A 23222-nucleotide genomic window follows, 5' to 3' on the forward strand; every position below is an offset into this window, starting at 1 on the left:
TTTACATGGTTCCCGAGCCAGCGCTGCGGGAAATATATTTCACAGGTGGTTTCCAGACCGGTGGCGTATGGAGGAGGCCATGACTCTAAAATGGAGAAGGGTGGGGACATCACGGGGCCGTCTAGAGGGACCCAGAGCCGTGGGCTTTGGTGGCCTCACTGCGCCGTCCGCCTGCTGCTTGCTAGAAAGCATGGTCCAGGGTGCGGGGGTTGAGGAGGGGAGGAGCTGGAGCCCCATATGTGACCATGAGTCATTTTGTCCCTCAGTTTTCTAACCTTTACAATGGGATCATAGGGCTTCCCTGGTGGCACAGTGGTTAAGAATCCGCCTGCCAATGCAGGGGACACGGGTTCGATCCCTGGTCTGGGAAGATCCCACATGCTGCGGAGCAGCTAAGCCCGTGCGCCACAACTACTGAGCCTGCGCTCTAGGGCCCATAAGCCACAACTACTGAGTCCACGTGCCACAACTACTGAAGCCTGCACTCCTAGAGCCCCTGCTCCACAACAAGAGAAGCCACCGCAATGAGAAGCCCATGCACTGCAATGAAGAGTAGCCCCCGCACACAGCAACAAAGACCCAATGCAGCCAAACATAAATAAATAAAATTAAATAAAAGTTAAAAAAAAAAAGGACTCTAAAATGGGATCATATTTCCTGTATTTTATGATTGTGAACGTAGAACAAATCAAATGCCAGGGCAAGGGTGGCCCGCAGGTCAGTGCGAGGGGGACGCATGGCTATGGGACAGCCCATGGATTTGGTCCTACCTGAGGCTCCCACTCAGTTCATCCTCTTCCAGTCAGTGCCTCCCCCACTGTGGGCACATTTGTTCCCTCCACGGACACTCACCACAACCTGCCATTCATTCATTCTCTCCACACTCATGAGCGTCTGCATTGTGCCAGGCACTGACGGGACAGGCAGACAACAGTCTGGGGAGGTGATATAGACAGAGGATATGTTATGTTGGAAGGTGACAAATGCCATGGAGAAGGGACAGGATGAATTTGGGGGAGGATTTAACTAGAGGAGGCAGGTCAGAGTGAGCCTCACTAAAACATTTGAGCAAAACCTGCAAGGAGGGGAGAGTGGGAGCCACATGGGTATCCGGGAGAAGAGTGTTCCAAGCAGAGGAACAGCCAACACAAAGGCCCTGAGGTGAGATGTGGTTAGAGCAGGAGAAAAAGGGGAGAGTGGGAGGAGAGGAGGGCAGAGGGCAGCAGGGACCAGGACAGCCTGGGCCATTAAATCAGCATGACTTTGGGGCTTCCCTGGTGGCGCAGTGGTTGAGAGTCCGCCTGCCGATGCAGGGGACACGGGTTTGTGCCCCGGTCCGGGAAGATCCCACATGCCGCGGAACGGCTGGGCCTGTGCATGAGCCATGACTGCCGAGCCTGCGCGTCCGGAGCCTGTGCTCCGCAACGGGAGAGACCACAACAGTGAGAGGCCCGCCTACCCGCAAAAAAAAAAAAAAAAAAACAAAAAAAAAATTAGCATGACTTTGAAGTGGGGGCCCCCGGGGAGAGGTGTGAACAGAGGAGCACCAGGGTGATGACCGTGATGGTGGTGAGACCTGCTGATGGTCTGGGTGTGAGAAAGGGAAAGGGGTCTCAGGAGACCCCAGGGGTTTGGCTTGAGCATCTGAAAGGACAGAGTTTTCACCAGGTAAGCTGGAGGAGGATGGGGAAGAGTCAGTCCAGGGGATCATCAGGTACTGGACACATTGAATTTGAGATGCAGACTAGGGCATCCAAGTGGAGATTTGTCAGAGCTAGATGTTTGCCTCTGGAGAGGGCCAGGTGGAGCTGTGCCTTCCCAGGCTGGGTGCCGAGGACTGAGCAGAGAGCCCTGCTCTTTGAACCCTTAGTTTACCAGCCACTGACTGCGCCCGCTCTCCTCATCTCCCCAATTTCAGAAGCTCACTGTCCTTCACCATCGGTCACATGGAGGCGCTCACCATGTCCTTGAGGATGGAGCGCTGCAGGCCTCAGTGTGGGAGCAGCCTGCTTATGCCCATAGTCAGTCTGAGGGTGTTCATAGGGCATCACCATGCGCAGAGCTCACTGCTGAGCCTTCCTTGCACGTGCTGTACCCTCTGTCTGAACTGCCCTGCTGCTCTGCAGTGCCACCTTTACCTGGCCAGACCCCTAGGCTGGGTCAGGCCCCTTGCCGTGCATCCCACCCCCGCAAGGCTCGCCGGACTCCTCCTCCCTCCACTTAGTCTGGATCAGATCAGCTGTCTGCTCTGATTGAATTCCAAGCTTCCGAGGGCAGGCTTGCATCTGCCCTGCTCACCACTGTGTCCCTTGGAGACACGGTGCCTAGTTTGGAGCCTGGCTCAGTAACTATATGAATGAATGAATGAATGAATGAATGGGGAGTGAGGGAGCTAGTAGGGAATGTATAGAAGGTTGGCAACATCTGCAGAGTATTTTGTCTGTGATAGCCCTACTGGGTTTGGCCAACCTGCTACTCGTCAAGCCATCTCTCAGGACAACACAGGCTCACCAGGCAGTGGCTCCTTTTGTTCTGGCCACCAACCTGGGACTTCTCAGAAGGGGTGGGGCCGCTGGGGTGGCACCTGAAGGCCCCTCCTCATTGCAGCTCACAGAGGGGATTTGCATTGCTAAAGGATTCACCATAGAGCATGGAGAGTCAAGGTGGTCTGAGTACTCACATTTGATTTACATGCAGCTTGGCTTGCGCTGAGAAGCCCGGAGCTAACTAGTGAGGAGCAAATCCCAGAGGAAGTGGGCATCTCCCTCCCCACCCCACCCCCCGTCATGGGAGGGGTTTGAGGGAGCTTGGGCTCTGCACTGCTGAGACAACATTCCTACAGCAGGGTAGCTCTGGTGGGGTAAAAGGAAGGACTCTGACTGCACCCAGCTTTGGCTTGCGTGGGGAGGCAGTGAGGGCCCTGATTTGGAGTAGATCCCTTCGCAAAGGTGGAAAAGGTCATAAATGAGGGGTGGCCCTTACCTGCACCCTATTTCCTGAATCTTGGCCATTGAAGTCCTCTTTGGGATTAAGGAAGCCTAATTGCCTAGGGGACAGAGCCTGGGCTCTGGAGCCATCCTTTGCTGGGTTCAAATTCTGGTTGAGCACAAACTGGCTGTGTGGCCTTGAGTGCATTGCTTAACCGCCTAGGCCTCCGTCTTCACCCACGAAGTGGGCCTGAATCAGTTAGCACCTAGCCAAGGGTGCTGTGTGACTTCAGTGGCCTCACACACACAGCACCCAGCATACAACGGGTACTCTGAATCATCTGTTCCTTTCCTTGGTGCTCTGCTACCTGCTGAAGTTAGAAGCCCTTTCCCTGCCCTGCCCTCCAGCCTCTCTCCCACTGCAGAGGGGGTTGGACGGGGCAGGTACCAGTCTGGTGATGGGAGGATATTCAGGGAAATCTATCCCCAAGCATTTCCAGAAGACTCTTCTTTGCCATCCTGCAAGCTAAGTTTTGCAGGAAGCTTGATGATGGGACCGGACTGCAGCTCCAACCTAAGGCAAGGGTTGGTAAAGTGGAGTAAGGACTGTGGGTTTGGGGGAAGGGGTGGAGAGAAATCCTGGAAGACTTTCTGGCAGAGGTGACTTGGCCAGGTAGGGGGGGACAAGGCCAGAGAACAAAGCTTGCCCTGATGGATTGAGTTCTTTTCTGGTCTTTGCTTCACCTCTCCTCTGCACCCAGTGTGTCCTCTGGGACACTGCCAACTTCCCTGGGGGATCTCTACCCTGAGGAGAAATAGAGGATCCCTAGAGAGGTTTCTGTCCTCCTCACAGCAGGAGGCCATGTCGAGGACGCACATGGAGGACGGCTATTTGTGGCTCAGAGAGGATTTGACTCATGCTGGGGAGTGGGGAGGATGTACAGGAGGGGAGGTGGGGATGTGTGAATCATAGAATCTGGCTGGAGTGGTTGGTGACACATGGACAGGGCCTATCTTGCCACCTCCAATCAGGTTTCAGTTACTGGCATGGGGCAAGAACAGGCAGCTGGGACCCCTGGGTTCCTCCTTGACTCTCCAGGTGACCTCCACAGGTGCCTCAACCCTGCTGTGCACCTCCTGAGACCAGGCTTGGGTGTGGCTCTCCCATCACAGCACCTGGCTGGGCACAGGGGCTGTGTCAACATATCTACCCCTGCCTCCAAGAGCCAGCCTCACTGAACCTCAGTTTACAAGTTTGTTAAATGGGCCTAGGCATGGGTTACTTTTGCATTGTACCTGACTACCTGGGGAACATGCTGGGGAGAGAAGGAGGCTCTGCAGACCCCAAATGTTCATGATCTGTGTCAGTGACTGAGGCAGGTGGTTCCATGCCTGGGGAGCAGATGGTGGATCCTGGGCAGAGTGACTGACTGTTCCATACCCTGTGTCCCTGGCCTGGACTTTCTGCTTTTCTCTGGGGATGCCTTAACTAGTTCCTGAGCTCCTCTTGCTCATTGCTAAGTCCCAGGTCTAGATTGCTGGAAAATTCACAAACAATGACACCTGGGTGTTGGTACCTTGGGAACCCATGGTCCTCGGCCCCCTGGGGAGTGGAGGTAGATGATTCTGCTCTCCCTGCAGTTTGAAAACCACCAACTCCGTCAGTCCACAGATGGAAAACCGAGGCACAGAGAGGGGAGTGGGTGAGTCTGCACTGAACCAGAATCCCAGTGTCCAGAATCCCAGATGGGGCAGGGTGGGTAGAGGTACTGGGCTATCTGAGATCGGGACAGGGTGAAAGGGATGGGGGGAGGACAGCCTGGGTCTGGGCCATTCCGTGCCTGCACTTTCCTTGCTTCCGGGAAGAAGTGGCTGCTCCAGCACCCGGCCCTCCTGGGAGAGCCATGAATTATGCACGGAAGCCACAGGCCTGGGCAGGCCCATCATAAATGAGCTTTAATAATTCATACGGAGAGGAGCCGGGGAAAGTGGCTGTCCCTGGGGCAGCCACTGCACTTCTAGCCCCTCCACAGGCTGCCACTGCACACCCACCTGCCTGCTCCTGTGGCCGGCAGCATGCAGGCTGGGCAGGACGGCGGGGAGATCAGGCCCCTCTGGGGAGGTGCGCTTGCTCAGCCAAGTGCCTGTTCCTCCAGGCTGGAGAGCAGGAGCCTCCTCCCTCAGGGCTCACAGCCCAGGAGGGCGGTAACCCCAGGAGGGCACCTGAGATCAGTTGCTGCTGGGAGGGTACAACTTAAAATGGGGGGCAAGGTGGACTTCACTGAAGGAGGTGAGAGGGGAGCCCTGAGGACTTCTGAGGAGAGACTGATCCAGGCATAGGGAACAGCATGTACAAAGGCTGTGCAGGGAGTGCAGGAGTGTATTCAAGCCACAACGAGGAGGCCAGTGTGGCCTGAGGAGCGAGGTCAAGGAGGCCACTGAGAGTATGGCCCCTGGACGGGCTTTGTCTTTCTTCTAGTGTCATGGAGCTGTGGCCTGGTGTTGAGAGAGGAGGGACACTGTTCTAACAGGGGGCTCTGGCTGCGTGTGGAGGTAAACAGCCCGGGGGAGGGGGTGCAAGGACAGAAGCTGAAGACCAGTGAACTGGTGACTGCACTTGTCCTGGAGAGAGATGATGGCGGCCCAGGCCAGGCTGGGGGCCAGGGAGGTGGAGGGCAGTGGGCAGACTGTGAAGGTGGAGCCAACAGGACTTGCTGAGAGATTGGATGTGGGTGCGAGAGAAAGCAGGTTGCAGGTCACCCTGAGGCTTCGGGCCTGAACCAAGGAGCTGACATCAGCTGAGCCAGGGGAGGCAGGGGGTGCAGAGAAAAGGGAGGAGGGGATCCAGAGGGAGGTCAGTGTCTGGGTTTAGGACACATTCAGTTTGAGAGACCCGTTAGGCATCCAAGTGGACATGCCATGCCGCAGCTGGGCATTCAAGACTGTTGTCTGAAGAGAGGTGTGTATCATCCTGACTGGTGTTCATTAGCTGTGTGACCTTGGGCACATCACTCAATTGCTGTGTGCCTCAGTTTTCCCTCTGAGGACTGGGGATGATCTGACTGCTGTGAAGATAATTAAGGCAGTGCACTGAGAGCCCTGGCCTCACTGGTGCAGACCCAGTGAGGCAGGCAGGAAGGCCCCAGTCAGACCCCTTGGGAAACAAATCCCCGCATGGCCTGTGGAGGCCCCAGGCCAGCCCTCCTTGAGCAGAGAGGGAAACTGAGACCTGGAGAGTCCAAACCACAGAGCTGGGTGTGGACCACAGAGCAGGACCTGGTACATGGCAGGGGCTGGAGGAGATTCGGCCCCAGGGCCCATCCCCACCCTGGCCAAGCCCTCCAGCCTGGATCTGGGCCACAGTCAGTCCCCTGCTCTCCTGCAGAACGGTGTTTTCCTTCCTGCTGCACATCTCCTTTGTCTCCCCGGCTCCCTGGTGCTTCTCTAGCCCCTCTCCTGGTTCTCCTGGGACTGCTGGGCAGAACTCATTCCCGTGGAAGCTGGAGCAGTGCCCCTTATGGGCTTCTCCTGCTGCTGGAAACCCCAGACCAGGCCTGGTGAGGAGGGTCCTGCTGAGGGACTGCTCAGGAACCTTGTGGCTCTGGGTGTGGCAGTCTTGACACAGTACTGTGTTGCTGCAGTTCACTTTCTAGATGAGTTACCTGAGGCCCAAACAGGGGAAAGGATGTTACCAAGGTCACACAGCTAACCATGGCAGAAACAGAAATCAGGCTCAGGTGGGCCGTCCTTGCTATCCTCCTCATCTCCCCTGGGAAACCTCCTTCCCCTTCTCAGCTTGCATGTCCCTGGCTTGCCCCAGTCCTTGTGTGCTTCCCTGACTGCTGGTGCCCCTGTGGGCCCTCAGTCCTGCACTGATGGTGGGGAGTGAGGCAGAGTGCTGTGGCCTTTTGCTGTGTGAGCCTGGGACACTCTCCATCCCTCTCTGGGCCAAATGGACTGCCCAGCTCCCCAGCCCTGAGCTGCTCCCTTGTTCCAGGCCTTGTTCCCTCCCCCCATCAGGCTACTGGGAGTAAATACTGGGCTGGACCTGGCGCCCTAATTAAAGTGGATGACTGTTCACTGTTAGTCTAAGCGGGGAGGCACAGGCTTGCTGCCTCCCAGCCAAGAGCCCACTGGAAGGGAAGGGTTCCCCCCACCCCCGCCCTCGACAAAGAAAGGGAAGGGACAGCCCCATAATTAATAACCTCATTAACGAGCAGTATTTGGGCAGGGTCCCAAGACACACATAGTCGAGGCCGATGGATTTGGACTAATTTGAGCTTCAGCAGCACCAGTCCCTCCCCAGCACCAGGGGATCTCTGAGGATCCCTTGTGATAAGTGGGCTACCTTCGTCCTTGTGTGCATGGGTTGGGTGGGGGTGGGGTGGAGACGATGCTCCTGGGGGCCCCATGTTACACTAGGAGCCCCTTAAGCAGAATCACAAATCCACTGACGGTGAGCCTGTCCCTTTGAGTCCTGCATCTCAGTTTCCCTGCTTGTAAAGTGGTGGATGGCTAACTGGGGAGCCTTATTCCACGTGAATTGGCTGAGCCAGCATGCTCCCCTCTCCCCAGGCCTCTGTGCATCCCCCACCCCACTGTGGTTTGTGCAGTGCCAGGTCAGTGCTGACTGGTCTCCGTGCCTCTAGGCGCTCTGATCTCAGGGGTCGGGAGTGGCTTGGCCCACTTGGCCTCTGCAGAGTGAATGACCTTGGCTAGACTTGCCCTCTCTTCTTGGGAGGCTGTGATCAAATCAAGGTTGGGGGCCCTACCCTGGGCTTTGAGTCCTGAAAGATGTTGAGGCCAAGAGTCTTCTCTCCTGAGCGGACAAGCAGGAAGGATGCTCTGGTCATCGGAGGCCCTACCTTTCCCAAGGAGTCTCCCCTGTGTCGGGGTCTCTTAGGTAGTGTAGGGAGTGCTGCAGCCCTCCTAGAGGCCCCAGTCCAAGGAGGAGGTACAGCCATCCCACGCTTAATGAGCTGCAGGTCTGAGGAAGGGGACAGGATTGAGGGGAGAGCGGCCCCGCCGCTCAGATGGGTCTGTGTGTGCATGAGTGTGTGGGGCAGTCATCCCTTCCATGAGGCAGTGGTTTCCACCTGCTTCTGTTTGGGGTCCTGGGAGGTAAGACAAGTGGTGAGCTTTATCTCCATTTTCCAGATGGGAAAACTGAGGCCTAAGAGGGCACATCTGGTCTAAGGTCACGGAGGAGCCAGGGCTGAATTTGGGCACTCAGTCTAGGTAGAGAGGGATATCCACAGAGTGGTCGGGGAGGACTCCTCAGGGGAGGTGGCTCTGGAGGTACCACGATCCTGGGGTGCAGCCTTGAGCTTCCTGCTGTTTGCAGCAGGACTGTGGCCTGGGGAGGGGTTGGCCATGTCCCAAGCCCCGCTTCAGCAGGGGCCACGACTGCTCTCTGAGCTTTGCGTGGCCTCTCCAGGCTGGAATGGGGAGTGACCCTCTTGCCCATCCACCGGTAATCCCCTGAGACGGGGTGAACCTGACACCCAGGCCCTCTAGACCAGCTCTCTTGGGCTCTCTTCATGTCTATGTCTCCCTGTCTCTCCGTCTTTCTCTTACCCCTGCCTCCTGCCCTATCTTTCTTTCCCCTTCAGAAGACTGCTAAGGCACCAACGTGGGAGGTGGCAGGCCAGCTGAAATATGATCAGAATAATTAAATAGCATTTTATTTTAAATCGTTGCCTCCCCCAGAGCTGAAAGAATAATTGGCCAGTCCGTCACAAGGGAAGCAGGAGACCCGTGGGCCCCCACCATTGCCAAGTTTGGCTCATAGTACCCTTGGCAGCAAGTGGCCTCCCCTGTGACTGCTCCCCTGCACCCTTCACCTGCCCTAGCCTAGCCCTGCCCTGCCCTCCACTCCTCCCACCTCACTTGTTGTTCTACCCTTGGCATCTCCCCCTCTACGATGACTGCCTTGATTGAGCTGAGGGGAGAGCTGCGGACTGCTCTTAGGCCCCCAGTGGAATGGGGTTTATCAAGGCAGTCTGCCTGGCAGAGGACGTCTGTAGCAAGGCTTTGATGGCAAGGAAAACGCCTCCTTGGGAGTGGTGAGAAGGCCTGCAGAGGTAGGTGGGGGTCCAGAGATCCTCGCCCCTACTGGGCCTTAGCCTCTCCTGGGCCTTCCCCTGTCTGCTCTTGAACAAAGCCCTCCCCTTTCCCTCTCGTCCCTCTGCAGGGTCCAGCCGCCCACACCTACCCTTGCCCTCTGAGGGTGAACGTGCAGTGTCACCTGTCTCTGTTTTTTTGATTTAATTATAGATGAGTTTTCTGCATAATTTATTCCAAAAGCCTGGATTATACTGTACAACTAAATCACATTCTGATCAACAACTTCACGTATAAAATTAACAACTGGCAACAGTTTAAACTATGCTGTTGCATCTGTATACAGGCTCTTTCCCTCTTCTCTTCCCTCCCCTCCCCTCCCCTCCCCTCTCCTCCCCTCCCTTCCCCTCCCTTCCTCCCCTCTCCCATCTCCCCTACCTCTTCCTCCCTGTCTGGGGGGGGGGGGGCTGTGTATCTGGCCTCAGAGCTGGAGGCCTTCACTGCTCTTGTAGCTTGACCTGGGGCCTCCCCAGCCTTCTAGTGGGAGTCTTGATAGTTCTGTCTGCTAAAGGGGGTCCTCAGCTCCAGCTCCTCGCCCCACATATGGATGATTTTGCTCCCTTGCCTAATGATGACACCTCCTCTTCCCTCACATACTCCTCTTGGTTCTGAAACATGCCCTGGAGACTAAAAGACCTGGAGTCCCACAGCAGCTGGTGTCATCTTCCTGCTGGGCTGCCCTCAACCCTCTAGCCCTGGGACACACACATCTTTGCCCTGTGCCTGCTCCCGGCCTCTCTCAGCCTGGGGAGCAGGGGGTTACAGGGAGCCATTAGGGAAACCCTTTCTACAGTTCCCTCCCTCTGTGCTCTCTCCCCCCAGCAGGCATTCAGGGAAGATTTTCTGAGCACTGGGAAGCGAGGAAGGGCTGTATTTGATGAGCTTCTAGCCCTCAGGGGACTGCCCAATAATAATACTGCCCATCAAGGTTCCGTGTGGATTTGGCCCTGAAAGGTATTCAGCCAGTCATTATCTTCCCTGTTTATAGACCGGAAAGCTGAGGTTCCGAGGGGCAAGAACTCTCCGAGGTCACACAGCTGACAGAGGCAGCCTCTCCCTTAGGCTTCCCAGAGGCTGCATTGTCCTAGGAGGGTGGGGTCATGGAGCTGATGGAGCCAGGAAGACAGGTCTGGCTTCTCTCTGTAGAACATGGCTCCGCACCTGTCCTTGCCAGGGGCCTCAGTTTTCTTGTTTGTGAAATGGGGGCTCAGTGCCTGCACCCCACTAGGTCTGGGCACATTGGAGGACATAATGGTGTGAGGCTGTCATGGCCACACCAGACATCATGCGGGCTGCAGTCCCCGGCTGCACGTGCCTCCTCCCAGACACTCTCTCTCCTCACTGTCTTGCTAATTTGGCACTTAGAGACACTTGGAGATAAGCAGTGTCATCTCAATGAATCGCATGGAAAATCACAGGGATGTGGGGAGCCAGCAGGGGGATCTACCCTGTTGGGGGGGTGACCTATGGGCCACACTGTCTGGCCAGGGAGCAATGGGAGATGCAGGCACCTGGGTCCATATTGATGGGACCCCAGGCAGGATTTGGTCAGTTTGCCTTTGACCCAGTGGCGCCATGAATCCTGATGCATCCCCCATCCTTTCAAAGCCCCCATGCCCTTCTGTTGGTGTGAGTATGACTGTGCCTGGCCAGGGTTAGTACGGGCTTGGTGGGTGGTTTCTCCTGCCTCTGGGCAAGAACACTGCAGGTGCATAGTTGACTCCTGGCCTCCTGGGTCCCATGTGTCACCCCTTGGAACCAGCACTGGGACACCAGCCAAACTCTGGAACCCACAAATTCATGTCTCTGTGATGATGAAATGAATGATCTATCACGTTCTTTTAAACTCTTGGACACATATTGCCTTCCTAGTTGGGTTTGGTTTAGGTGAATGATCAGAATAACTTGTTTTCCCTGGCATCGTGATGGTGGGCATTGCAGCTGGGGCCTGGGGTCTACCCATCAGACCAAGGGCTAGAGCCACCTCTAGACCCCAGGAGGGTGTGCCTGTTCTGATGTGTCAGGGGTAGGCCAGTCCCTGTGGCCCATAGCAGCGTCCCAGGCTCTGTCTCAGGAGCATAAAACAGCCACCTGACACACTGTCAGGTGCTTATGGCTCAGCCAGGGCCAAACCATCAGCTCCTGGTGACCTGGAGCCAGGGGACAAGCAGGCTCTCCATTCTCTGCTGGGCTTTGCCCTCCCCCAGCAAAAAACCTCCCCTGGTGGTTGAGGCCTGATCACTCTTCATAGCCTGGCCTGCAGCCCGGCCTCCACCTGGGCTTGGGGTTAGCTTTTCCCCTGCAGTGGGGAGCAGAGGTGGGCATCAGGCTGTGTCTCAGCCAGCAACAAGCTGAAGCTGATACCTCTTTCTCTTTTATAAAAAACTAGATTTTATTTATTTATTTATTTTTGGCTGCGTTGGGTCTTCGTTGCTGCACACGGGCTTTCTCTAGTTGCGGCGAGCAGGGGCTGCTCTTCGTTGTGGTGCACGGGCTTCCCACTGCGGTGGCTTCTCTTGTTTCGGAGCACTGGCTCTAGGCATGTGGGCTTCAGTAGTTGTGGCTCGCAGGCTCAGTAGTTGTGGCTCACTGGCTCTAGAGCTCAGGCTCAGTAGTTATGGCACATGGGCTTAGTTGCTGCACGGCCTGTGGGATCTTCCCGGACCAGGGCTTGGACCAGTGTCCCCTGCGTTGGCAGGCGGGTTTTTAACCACTGCACCACCAGGGAAACCCAATACCTCTTTCTTTTGATGTTGACTTTTTTTTTCTATCACGGTCCTGACATTCAGCTTGGCAAATTGCAATTAGTGATCCGCCCGCTTCATGATCTGAGTTCCCATGCCAACCGATGCGGGCACACACAATGGCAAGGGCCCAGCCCCCAGCCACAAGGATATGGGGCAGGGGGCTGGGGTAAAGACTTTAGCTTTTCTGACCCAGGGAGCTATAAGAGTCCTGGCCCCGAGTGGCAGTAGGGGTGGTGGGGAAGGTAGCAGGCCCAGAGCAGGAGTTGGGGCCAGACTCAATCTCCCGGATCCCATGGCTCCTGGGGTACCCTTCCAGAAGCTGGGGGCTGGCTTCACCCACCCTTACCTGGCCTCACGGGATGTGCTTATTAACCTGTGAGCATATTTCAGTCTGTGTGGTAGTTCTACTATGAGCCCTCCCGGGGAAGGCTTTGTTCTGTGTCTGGTGGGAAGAGGAAGTTGAGATGCCTTTCAGATGCATTAGGGCAGGGGCTTTGGTCACAGCAGAAAGTGCTTTTGGCAGTGTGGAGAGTGTCTCTGGCCAGCAGGCCCTGGCAAGCGCTGGTGTGATCTTGCTCACCTGATCTGGCACTGCCTAAAGTGGGATCACAGGTTAGAACCCAAGCCAGCCCTCTCCCCAGACACCATCCCTGTTCATGAGCGTGGGCTGAGAATGCAGGACCTTGTGACCACCTGTCCATCCTGTCCCCTCACAGAGATCCCTGTGCAGCACCCTTGACCCTCCAGTTCCCATGTGTTCTTCTCAGACCCTACAAGGTGGCCCCAAATTATCCCCACTTCCTGGAGGAGGATAGTGAGACCCAGATAGGTTAAAGCGAGCTCAGCGTGGCACCAGTGCAAGGGAGACCTGCTCAGGCTGGTGGCTCTGGTGAAGGGCTCATGGGGCTTGCCAGGCCCCCAGAAAGGTGTGGGATAGTCTGAACTGGACCTGTGGGTAGACAGTTCACGTGGGGCATCTAGTGATGAGCCTCTGTTTACTAGGGTACTGGAAAGGCGAGGGCCGTCTGAGCAGGAAGCTCTCCATGTCCACTGTTTAAATGAGGCCCAGAGGGGCAGGGGCCTTACCTAGGTGCCACCCAGCCTTGGGGCAGAAGGCTCAGAGATCCAGCAGACACCAGGCTCACTCCCGTCCCCTCCTCCCTGGTATCCTGAGTCCCCATGTTCAGAGCAGCAGCATCAAGGGCTGCCTCTTCACGGTGAAAAATAGTCTCCCTGCAGGCTTCTTGGAGACGCTGGACTCCCTCAGTGCATTTGAACTATAATCTGCTCCCCTCCCTGGCTGTCCGACAGTACGTGAGGAGAGCCTGGGCCACCGGGTCCAGACTTCAAAGGGAATCAGAGGCACGCTCTGGTTCCCAGCCTCTGTTTCTCTTCTAGTGAAAATTGGGTTCTGAAGGGGCGGCTGCTGCGTGTCACCTCTCGGTAGCTGGGGCGGGGCTGTTCCAGCCCCAGGCGGGTCCTCCTGACACTCCTCTCCTCTCTGCACACAGGATGCAGCACTGGGCCCGGCGCCTGGAGCAGGAGATCGATGGCGTGATGCGGATCTTTGGGGGTGTGCAGCAGCTCCGTGAGGTAAGCCTGGTGCCACTGGCTTTCCCTTTAGGGACCCTGTTCCAGCTGGAAGTGGGGGAAGGGCTTCAGCAATAAGGAGTGAGGAAAGCTTGGTGCAGTTGAGGACCCAGCGTGATGGGACACTGTGGACTCATGGGGGCAGGTGGCGAAACAGCTAGAGACACAGTGACTCCTTCGGGTCTTGGCCTGCTCTTCCCCAGGTCACAATGTTGAAGTGGTACTTAGTCGGCTCTGATGGGTAGGTGTTGGGCTTTTCAGGAGGGTGAGATCTGTTTTTGAGGCAGTATACGGAGTGGAGTCCAGGTCCTGGAGGGTCCCGTGGGTGTAGTTGTGCACGGAAGCCAGAGAGACTGTCCTCGCAATGAGTGGGGTGGCCAGGCCGAACAGCCCCGGAGAGCAGTCAGTGCTGCCTGCTCAAGGAGCTGCAGCACGAGACAAGTGGCAAGCGAGTGCTTGGTGAGATGAGGTGTCGGGGGTGGGAGGGGTGATTGATTAGGCGCGAGCGACCACATTCATCCTGGGAGATTATGTTAATATTTGAAATAGTGATGTGAAGAGCAGGCCATCCGTCACCCCCAGAATGCTGCAAAATGTGTCGCTGTCGGGCCACAGGCTCCTGAGCTGTCGCTCTTTACGTGGAAACGCAGAGGCTTGGAGAGCTGAGCTCTTGGAGTGCTTGGGGTGGGGCTCCCAGGTACGTGCTGGACTTTAAGGAGCTCTTACTGGAGGCTTGGGCCGGAAAGTGCAACCTGAACTGAACAGGGGGTTAATGGGGATCTCGTACTGATGGTGGGCTTGGGCACAGCAGAGTAAGTGGAGTTATTATTGGGGGTCCAGGCCCCCGGCTTGGCGATTAGATATGCCACTGTGTTCCTGTGTCTCTCTTGGTCAGGGCCAGGTCAGCAGAGGTACATCTGTGGGGCAGCTGCTATGAGGTGGTGTCCTCGGGCCTTTCCCCATGCTTAGCTTGTAGCAGGTACCCAGGAAATGGGGGTGGCAGTGAATGTGTTGACATTGGCTGTGGATGTAGGACCTCTGGCACAGGATGGGGCTGATCAGGGGTGGCTAATGTGGTGGTAACATAGCTAGGAGGGGGAGTCCGGGTGGGGGTCTGAGCCATCAACTTGCTGGGGGTCCTTCCGCCCACCCCCAGTGGCCCAGCCTCTCTGAATGTCCCTTCCCTGGTTACTGGGCTTGAATTGCAGTAACCCCCATTGTACTCTCTTCCTGTGAACTTTCAATGACTCAGCCACACTTGGAGGCCGGCAGAGCTTTCCAGAGAAGGCACTGTAGGAAAAGCTGTTCCGGAACAGAAGTCAATTTATGCTCAGGAATAGCACCCAGCACTTACTAGGTTCTAAGTGGGCACTGCCAAGAGTGCAGCTGTGTAGGTTAATGAAGAAATGAGAGTTCCCTGGAATGTGTGTAATGTGCCTCTCCAAGCTTCATATTGGGACATAAGATGCACCCCACATAAGGAGTTAACCATGCACTTCCAGTCAAGAATCTTCTGTACTTTCAATCCTCAGCTCAAGGATACTGCTTATTTTATAGTCGTGGGCACTCAGACCCTAAAAGTTTGCCAGTGGGAAAATAACGTACACATTTCATGCCTGAGACTCAGGTCTGTCTGAACCATAGCTTCCTGGATGGTGCGGACCAGAGATGGAATCCAGCTCAGCATACCCACTGTGTGCTCCTGGGCAAGTCCTAGACCCTCTCTGATCCTCATTCTTGGTCCATGGCGTGGCTGGGAGGTCTGGCTGGAGGATGAGGTGGTGAGAATGGCAGGGGACAGGCTGACACAGATACACTTCTAGAAATCAAATCTGAATTTCCCTCATTGATCATTTTCATTCCCAGGATATGTTGTTCCCTTCCTTCCTTTCTGATGGGAGTTGAGTGATTCCAGACACTTTCACCAATGAGCACATCTTTCCCCACTCCCACCTTCCCAGTGGTTACCAAAGTCACGCAGCCAGGCACAGCAGAACTGGGGCTTGAACACAGGGCTCCTGACTCCTGTCCCAGGGCGCTGCTTCTCCTCTCGCTAGGCCTTCCCTCTTGGGGTGGGCAGGATGAGCCTGAGAAAGAGGGGAGCTGGGCCAGGTTTGGTGTGGCTATGGCCAGGCAGAGAAGTGCTGACCTGGTGTTCTGGGCTCCTTCTGGCATCCCTCTGCCTGTCGACGGCTGCCAGCTCTCCAGTGGCTCTCTGTCCTGCTCCAGTTTTTCTCACCTGCTTCCTTAGCCTCTTGTTTCCCACTGACAGCTCTGGGGCTGCTTCTTGGCACAGGACACCCCTGTGAGGTGGGCAGCCGGGGAGCAGGTGAAGAGTTCTAGAGGAAAAGGGCAACCCTGTGAGAGCAGGAGGGAGCCAACCGGCCCCTCTTCCCCACACCCCCTGGCACCCCTGACAAAGCCACCAGAGCTCTCCTTCAAGTGCATATGAGAGGGCCCATGTGGCCAGCCCATGCCCTGAGAGCCAGGCTCTGAGAGTCAGGAGGACGCATGCATCAAAGCCCTGACCCAGATGCGATGCTCCGTGGACCCTGGTACCACCTCTGCCGAGCTTATGGCCTCAGTTCCCATTAGGGCCGGCCCTCTCCATGCTTCCTCGATGGGCCCCCAAACACCTTGCCACTGGGGTGATCCTTGGCTTTCTTTCCCAACATGGCTGCCCTCTCCACCAGCCCCAGTCCTAGAGGCAGCCCGACCCCCGGAAGCTGGGTGCCATAGAGCTGGCAGCTGCAAGAGTTCAGAAACTGCAGACGGTGGCATTTAGGAGCATTTTCCTTGTCTTGGCACTTTCCTCCTCCCGACCTCACCACAACCCCATGGGGGTGTGGATGGGTGCAGACTGTGGCCCATTTACAGGCTGGACACCATGGCACACCTTGGTGGAGTGTGGGGGCTGTCTGCAAAGACCCTGTCACATTTCCTCATCTAACCCCAGGGCCAGCACAGAGTAGGAGCGCCCACTATGGCCTGGTGCTCCTGAGCCGTGCCCCACCGGGTAAACCCAGCCCTGCCAGCCCTGGCTTACTCCTGCCGTGAACAGGCCATAGAAGTATGGGCTCTACTGCAGTCTGCCCCCTCCAGGGCCCCTAGAAGGTCTCCTAAACCCCTTTCCTACCCTCGCCCATCAGCACCATATTGTCATCCTTTCGGGGGACAGCAGAGAGCATATGCTTGGGCTCTGAGCTCATTCACATAATGAGGTTGATCAGGATGAATAATTCATCAGGTGCCTGGGGGTGCACGGGGGACCATGTGCAGACAGCCTGTCTCCCCACTCTGAAGCCCAGGTCACTCTGATGGGTACAGCCAGGGACCTATTCCCTTCTGACTGGGTGTCCAGGGTAGAAAGGGAACAACTCTGGGGACCTGGTGGGAAAGCAAAGCAGGACAAATTATAGTCAGACAGGAGGAAGAACCAGTGGCTCATCAGGTGCACCAGCCCTGGGACGGATTCCTGATTTGGGTGAGACACCTTCCGTGGAGGGTCTCTACAGAAGGAAGTGAGAAGATCCTCTGTCTGGGGTGGGGGTCGGGGGTGAGGAAAGTCTGTCTGGCTAGAGCTGGTATGGGAGCAGAGACGTGGGATGGTCACGTCTGTGGACTACAGGCCGTCCTCTGGGAAAGCTCAATCCAGGTCTGGACCTGTGGGAGCATTTCTCAGTCCACATCAACCCCCACACGTGTCTCAGGGCAGAAGTGGCTCAGAGCCCTGCCTACGTCCCTGGCTGCTTCCGCCCCCGTGACGGCCTTAGCCCGGCTGTATGCTGCTAGTCACTCGTGGGGAAACCAAGGTGTGGTTGACTGTCTTTACCCACCAGTCCCATCCTGGAGCCCTGACTTGCTAGCCCTGGGTAGTGGTGGGGTTGGTGAGAACTATCAAGGCAGAGGTGCAGGCCTGGGGCGGTCCCTGCCCTGGACTGCTGAGCTGCATCCACAGAGAGCGAGACCCCAGGACTCAGAGATCCCTGACCCCAAGTCTCCGGCTCCCCTGCCCACGGCTGTGCTTCTCTGGACAGTCATGGTGAATCAGACAAATGCTGTTCATGTGTCCCCACTTCTGTGGGTAGCCAGAAATGGGATTTTTGAACCAGTGACGGCACTATAGTCCTAGCCCATCTTGTCTGCCCCTGGCCATGCCCACACCGTGTCTGCTCAGTGCTCCCTGGGAATGTGTAATTAATATTTGCAGAGTGCCACATCTGGAGCTGGCTCCAGGCAAGGACCAAAATCTGGCCACATTGAGGACCCCTTTCCTGAGGGGCTCAGGGAGGCAGGAACAGGGCCCTCCGCAGGTACCCTTGAAACAGGCTTCTCCCAGGACTTCCCTGGTGGTGCAGTGGATAAGACTTCACGCTCCCCGTGCAGGGGGCCCAGGTTCAATCCCTGGTGAGGTAACTAGATCCCACATGCATGCCACAACTAAGAGTTCACATGCCACAACTAAGGAGCTTGCCTTCCATAACTAAGACCCGGTGCAACCACATAAATAAAGAAAAACAGCCTTCTCCCCGTTCCTCCACTCCCACACCCCGCTGGTACCGCCAGTTCCTGAAACACATGCTCTGTCACACACTGGCTCAGGGGGTGCTGGCCAGAGCTGTGTTTGGCCCCCCTTCGGGGTAAGGGGTCCTCTCTGGGCATCTCAGGTGGGATCAGCAATGTCCAGGAGTGCCAGGGAAGCTCAGAACGCTAGAGGGGCAGCAGAAGAGGATGAAGGAAGCTGGGGTGGGGGAAGGTGCCAGGGGACAGAAGCAGCCCTGAGAGGGCCAGAATGGGAGTTCAAGTTGTTGTGACCCCCAGACCTATAGTTGGTCCTTCTATCAAAGCACTGTGGTTCACATGTGTCCCAAGAGTCAGTCCACCTTGGCCAGGTGGACCTGCACTCACGCAGGACATGCACGGTTGTCCCAGCTAATGTGCTCAGTCCGGAGAGTGGTGGTGAGGGAGACCCACCCAGGCCCATCACACTCCCTCCCCAGGGTTACTGGAACCTCCAAACCATCATCCTAGGGGCTCTGCTCCTGGTGCAGCACCCCCCTCCTCCAGCCACCTCCCGCTGAGGCCCAGCAGCACCCTGCTCTCTCCTAGTGTAGATGATTGGGGTGTGGGGTGCGTGAGGAGGGGGTGGGTGGGGCGCGGGTGTGAAGTGTGCCGCTGGGTAGAGATTGCTGCCGCTCGCCTCTCTAAAAACCCACATATATTGTTCTTTAATGGAAAGTTAATTGTCTTATCATTCCTTCCATATGGTCCTCTTGCTCAGCACCCAGCAGGGATGCATGGGACTGAGGGGGGGCTCCTGGGAGGGCGTCTGAAACGTGGTGAGGCTGCCACGTGAGCGTAATCGGATATACTGAGGCAGAGCCATTGGAGCCTGGCGGAAGCCCTTCCTGGACCCCTCTTTGTCCCCCTAGCCCAGCCTGCTCCTCACCTCTTTCCTTCCCATGTCCTGCCCTGGGGGTGGCCTCTTCTGGCACCACCTCCCCACTGTAAGTTCTGGGAATGCTCTCTCCCGAGCCCTGTGCGGGGAGATGGAGGGTGGTTGTTGCCCTCCTGCTTGCCCCTCCCCGCACATACTCCATTGTTGCCTGAAGGAGAAAATTCCATTTTTGAGAAGCTTTTCAAAAGCCAGTTCATCTGTGGCAGGAGCTCCTGCCTGACGGCCAACTGACTGGCTTTGGTCTCCTACACCTCTTCTACACGTCCCGCACCAGAGAGGGGGCACGGGGAGGTCAATGTTGGGGGAGGGCTGCCCCAAGACACCTGGCCCAGGGGCCCTGGCTCATGTTAGCCATGCCTTCCATGGGCACCAGCTGCCTGGAGCCACCCCCAAGCTGATGGCTCCTCTGGGGCTGCTAAGCTGAGCCAGCAGTTGTGCCCTTCTCAGCCCCTGCCCCTCCCAAGGCCTCTCCTCCTCCTCCCCAGAGTGTGAGGGTGTTAGGTCAGAACAGCCTCACAGCAGGTGGAGGATACAGTGACAGGAAGGTCCCCAGAGGGGCATGCCTGGGTGGTCGCATCTCTGGCTAACTCAGAGCCCCTTGCTCCTGGAGTCTTGCAGGGGAAGACAGGGGCAGGGAGCCCTGCTAGGAGGCTTCAGGGTTCTGGGACAGCCTCAGCAAAGAGCTGTTGCCCAGGTTCCTGTGGAGGTTGTCGGTGCGGAGGGAACAGGTCTATGGGAGAGGCATCTCTGCGTGGGATCAGCAGACCCACACCTGGTGATACAGGCACGGGAGAGGGGCCAGCAGCTTCCATCTTGTGCCAAGAGGTCACCGTGGGGCCACATCTGAGGTCATCTCCCAGAGGATAGAGAATGGCTCAGGGCAGGAGAGAAGAGCTGTCTTCTGAGCTGCTACAGCTGGTAGGTGGCAGAACTAGAATTTGAACCTGGAGCCTGTGCCATGGGCCACACTGAATGGTGGGTGGTAGAGGAAAGACTGAAGTGCGGAGCAATGGCAGAGCTGGGCCTCCCCGTACCGTGGGACCTGGCACATGTTGTCCTGCCTCTCTGAGCCTTGGTTCCCCCATCTGTGACATGGGGATCCGAGCCCCTGTCCTCAAGGGAGCAGGGGCAAGGAAGGGCTGCAGACAGAGCCCTGCAAATGTGGGGGTGCTTTTGTGACCCCCTCCACTATCAGTTGCCTGCCCTTCCAGGAGTTAGTTATAGTTTTAGAAAGTTCAGGTGCCCAAAGTGTCACCTTTGCTTGCTGAAGCCCAGGAGTTTGGAAATTGGTTTCCTCTTCCCTGCCCTGTTGTTAGTCCTGTTTGGGCTGCTATAACAGAATACCATAAACTGGGTGACTTACACACAACAGAAATTTCTCATGTTTCTAGAGGCTGGGAAGTTCAAGATCCAGGCATCAACAGATTTGGTGTTTGGTGAAAGCCCACTTCCTGGCAGCTGTCTTCTCACTGTGTCCACTCTTGGTGGAAGGGGTGAAGGATCTCTCTGGGTCTCCTTTATAAGGCACTAATCCCATTTACAAGGGCTCTACCCTTATGACCTAATCACCTCCCAAGGGGCCCACCTCTAAATGCTATCACAATGGGGATTGGGTTTCAACATATGAATTTGGGGGGGAGACATGAACATTCAATCTGTAGCACCTTCTGACCGTGACATCTTCGGGGGACCTTACTGGGAGAGACACAAAGGCCACAAGAGCTTGAAGAAACAGGGCCTATGGGCCACGGAAGGGAACCAGCTGCAGAGGCACCCCCTGGGGAGGAAGCAGGTGGGGGTGAAGGGAAGGGCATCTGCACCCAGAAGAGGCCTGTGAGTCTGTTTCTCAAATCAGCCACCCAGTCGGCAGCTTGTCTCCCAGGCCCTGTGGACTCAGAGAAGGGCACCGGGCTGGGCTGGCCTTGGAGTAGGGGTGGTAGGAAGCCACCAAGCTCTGGGTTCTTGAGGGTGGCAGCTCTCGGACTGAGGTCCCTCAGTTTAAGAAAGAGACGATCTCAGAGGCATGATCAGAACCGTACCAGCAGACAGCGCTGCTCTTTCTGGAAGTTTTGGTTGAGAACCGGTGGCTTTGCTGCAGGCCCCTCCCATGAAGTGGATGCCCCTCAATCCTTCCGTCTTGGGAATCTGGGCTGTTTGTCCAACTTTCCTAAGGCAAGGCCCACCTCCCACGGCAAGGGTTCTGATAAACACCTTGGCTCTCTTCTGGGGTCCCCAGGGAGGCTGACCTTGCAGCAGAACAGCTGGGGGTCAGCTCTGATGGGGACCAAGTGCTTGCAGATTGTTGAGGAGAGGCCAGAGTGTACTCCCTTCTCCCCTGGCCTCTGCATCCACCTCTGGAGAGTGATGGAGCTGCATGTCCAGAGCCGGAGGCTCAACTGGATAATCAAGGGTGGGAGATGGGGGATGGAGTAGAGGACCAAATGGGTTTCCATGCTGGGCCCCCGGGGATGGCTGACCCCATCTGCATTCCTCCGCCCTCCTCCACCCCCATCCATGGCTGGATCAGTGGCAGCCACGGGGACACTTGCCTGAGATCCGTGGGGCCCCAAGCATTTGGCAGAGGCAGAGAAGTAATTGGTTCTGACAAACCACAGCTGGCCCCAGGGGCAACATGAGCAGCATTTACCATGACCAGGCAGGACATGGAGGCTCAGCCTGGCCTCCCTCCACCTTCTCTGAGCATGGCTCCCCTCTCCTTGTGAGTGCAGATCTGGTGTTTGGAGAAGGTTACAGAGCCCCAAACTCCCCATCTTTCCTATACCTCTCTCTCAGTGCTGGAAGCTGGCTGGCTGGAGGTGGGGGTTAGGGGGGATGAGGACAGGGGGTAGATCCTGGGCAGACTCATCAGGCCCCCTCCCCATCCATCCTCGGGTTCCCAAGAATCAGGGAACCAAGTGACTGACCCTAGGACTTTTTCGCCCTAGCCTCAGGATGCAGAGGCAGGGGCTGGGCCCCCACCTGAGAGGATGTGTAGTCTGGGTGGAGAAACAGGCTGTGCACACACACAGGGTGCACATATGCATACATGCCTGCAGTGTACAAACATATATATATGTGATATGTGGTCCACAAGGTTTGGCATGGAGTAGGTGCTCAGCTAGTAACTCTTCAGTGGATGGATTAGCAAAGGGGCAGGCATCTGAGGACTGAGAAGGGAGGGATTGGGGGTCTAACCCGCCCCACAGAACAGTGGCAACCATCCAGACCACCTAGGGGAACTGAGGCCCAGTGCACCAAAAAGGTGGAGCTTCAGTGCCAGATGCCCTGAGAGAAGTAAACTTGCATAGGGTCTGCCAGGCTTGGCCCACATTGAGGGTCCCTGACTGCTCTTTGTGAGGGAATGGAGAGTGCAGGGGCTGAGGCCAGTGGTGTCCCATGCTCCCCTCCCTTCTGCTTTTGCATCCTTCAGGTACACATAGGAGGCAGGAGATGCCAGGGACCTCTGGTGGGCCCAATTCAGTCTTCCCATCATATGGGGTAGGGAGACCATGACCAGAAGGGCAGGCTCCTCATGCCCGGGCCTCACAGGAGTCCACCTGAACACAGGCAGTCAGACCTAGAAGGCAAGTAGCCCCTGGTGATTCTTGGTCCCGTGACTCACTGGGAGATACAGTCTCTGACCTGCAGAGGCCTTGTGAGGTGGGATGTGGCTGGTCAGGTGTGGAAGAGAGACGAGAGAAGTGTGATGCTGCGTGTGGGAATGTATGTGCACATGTAGACGAGAACACGTGAACCCGTGTGTGTGCATGTGCTGCCAGCGGGAGCGTGAGCAGGTGAGGTTTGTGTGTCTGTGGAAGGGAGTGGCTGCGCCTGCACGAAATGCTGCATGTAGGGGCATGACCAGGCACGTATGTTTATGTGTGTGTGTGAGAATGTGTGATCCCACATGCATGTGTGCTTTGTGGGATGTGTGACCAGGCAAGCATATACGTGCGTGTGTATGTGGTGAGTGCAGAGTTCTGCATGCTCTGTGTGCAGGTGTGAGCAGGCACGCTTACAGGCCAGGGTGGGACTGCAGAGAGGCAGGTGCTGCGAGCTCTGTCACCCGAGCAGGCGAGAACTACTTAACCGATTAATTAGTGAAGCTGAGAAATCTCAGTTGTGGGTGAGGAGCTCACACACACACACACACACACACACACATGCGCGCGCGCGCGCGCGTGCACGTGCCATGTCCCCATGCACAGTGCACATCCCCCCAAGTCGCTTTGCCTGACACTGCGCTCAGCAGCCCTGCAGGGGGGCAAGATGCCAGTTGCTTGTGGATCTGTGTCCTCACACCCCTGTGTATCCGTGCCCTGGGCTGCTGGACCAAGTGACCCCTGTGGAGAGCACAGCTTTGTGCAAGCTGTCCGT

At 56.6% G+C, this 23222-nt stretch overlaps 1 protein-coding gene across 4 annotated transcripts in view; it reads left to right on the forward strand.

Annotated features, from left to right (window-relative positions):
* The window catches only part of CACNA2D2 (calcium voltage-gated channel auxiliary subunit alpha2delta 2), a 136991-nt gene that overhangs the window by 12250 nt on the left and 101519 nt on the right, over positions 1 to 23222 (forward strand). For all 4 annotated transcript variants that reach the window (XM_065886053.1, XM_065886055.1, XM_065886057.1 and 1 more), the window contains exon 2: positions 13309 to 13390. In XM_065886053.1, coding sequence (XP_065742125.1) covers positions 13309 to 13390 — 82 coding nt within the window. The remainder of the gene's footprint in view (positions 1 to 13308; positions 13391 to 23222) is intronic.

The sequence above is a fragment of the Phocoena phocoena genome, chromosome 10, assembly GCF_963924675.1.
Source record: "Phocoena phocoena chromosome 10, mPhoPho1.1, whole genome shotgun sequence".
Lineage (NCBI taxonomy): Eukaryota > Metazoa > Chordata > Mammalia > Artiodactyla > Phocoenidae > Phocoena > Phocoena phocoena.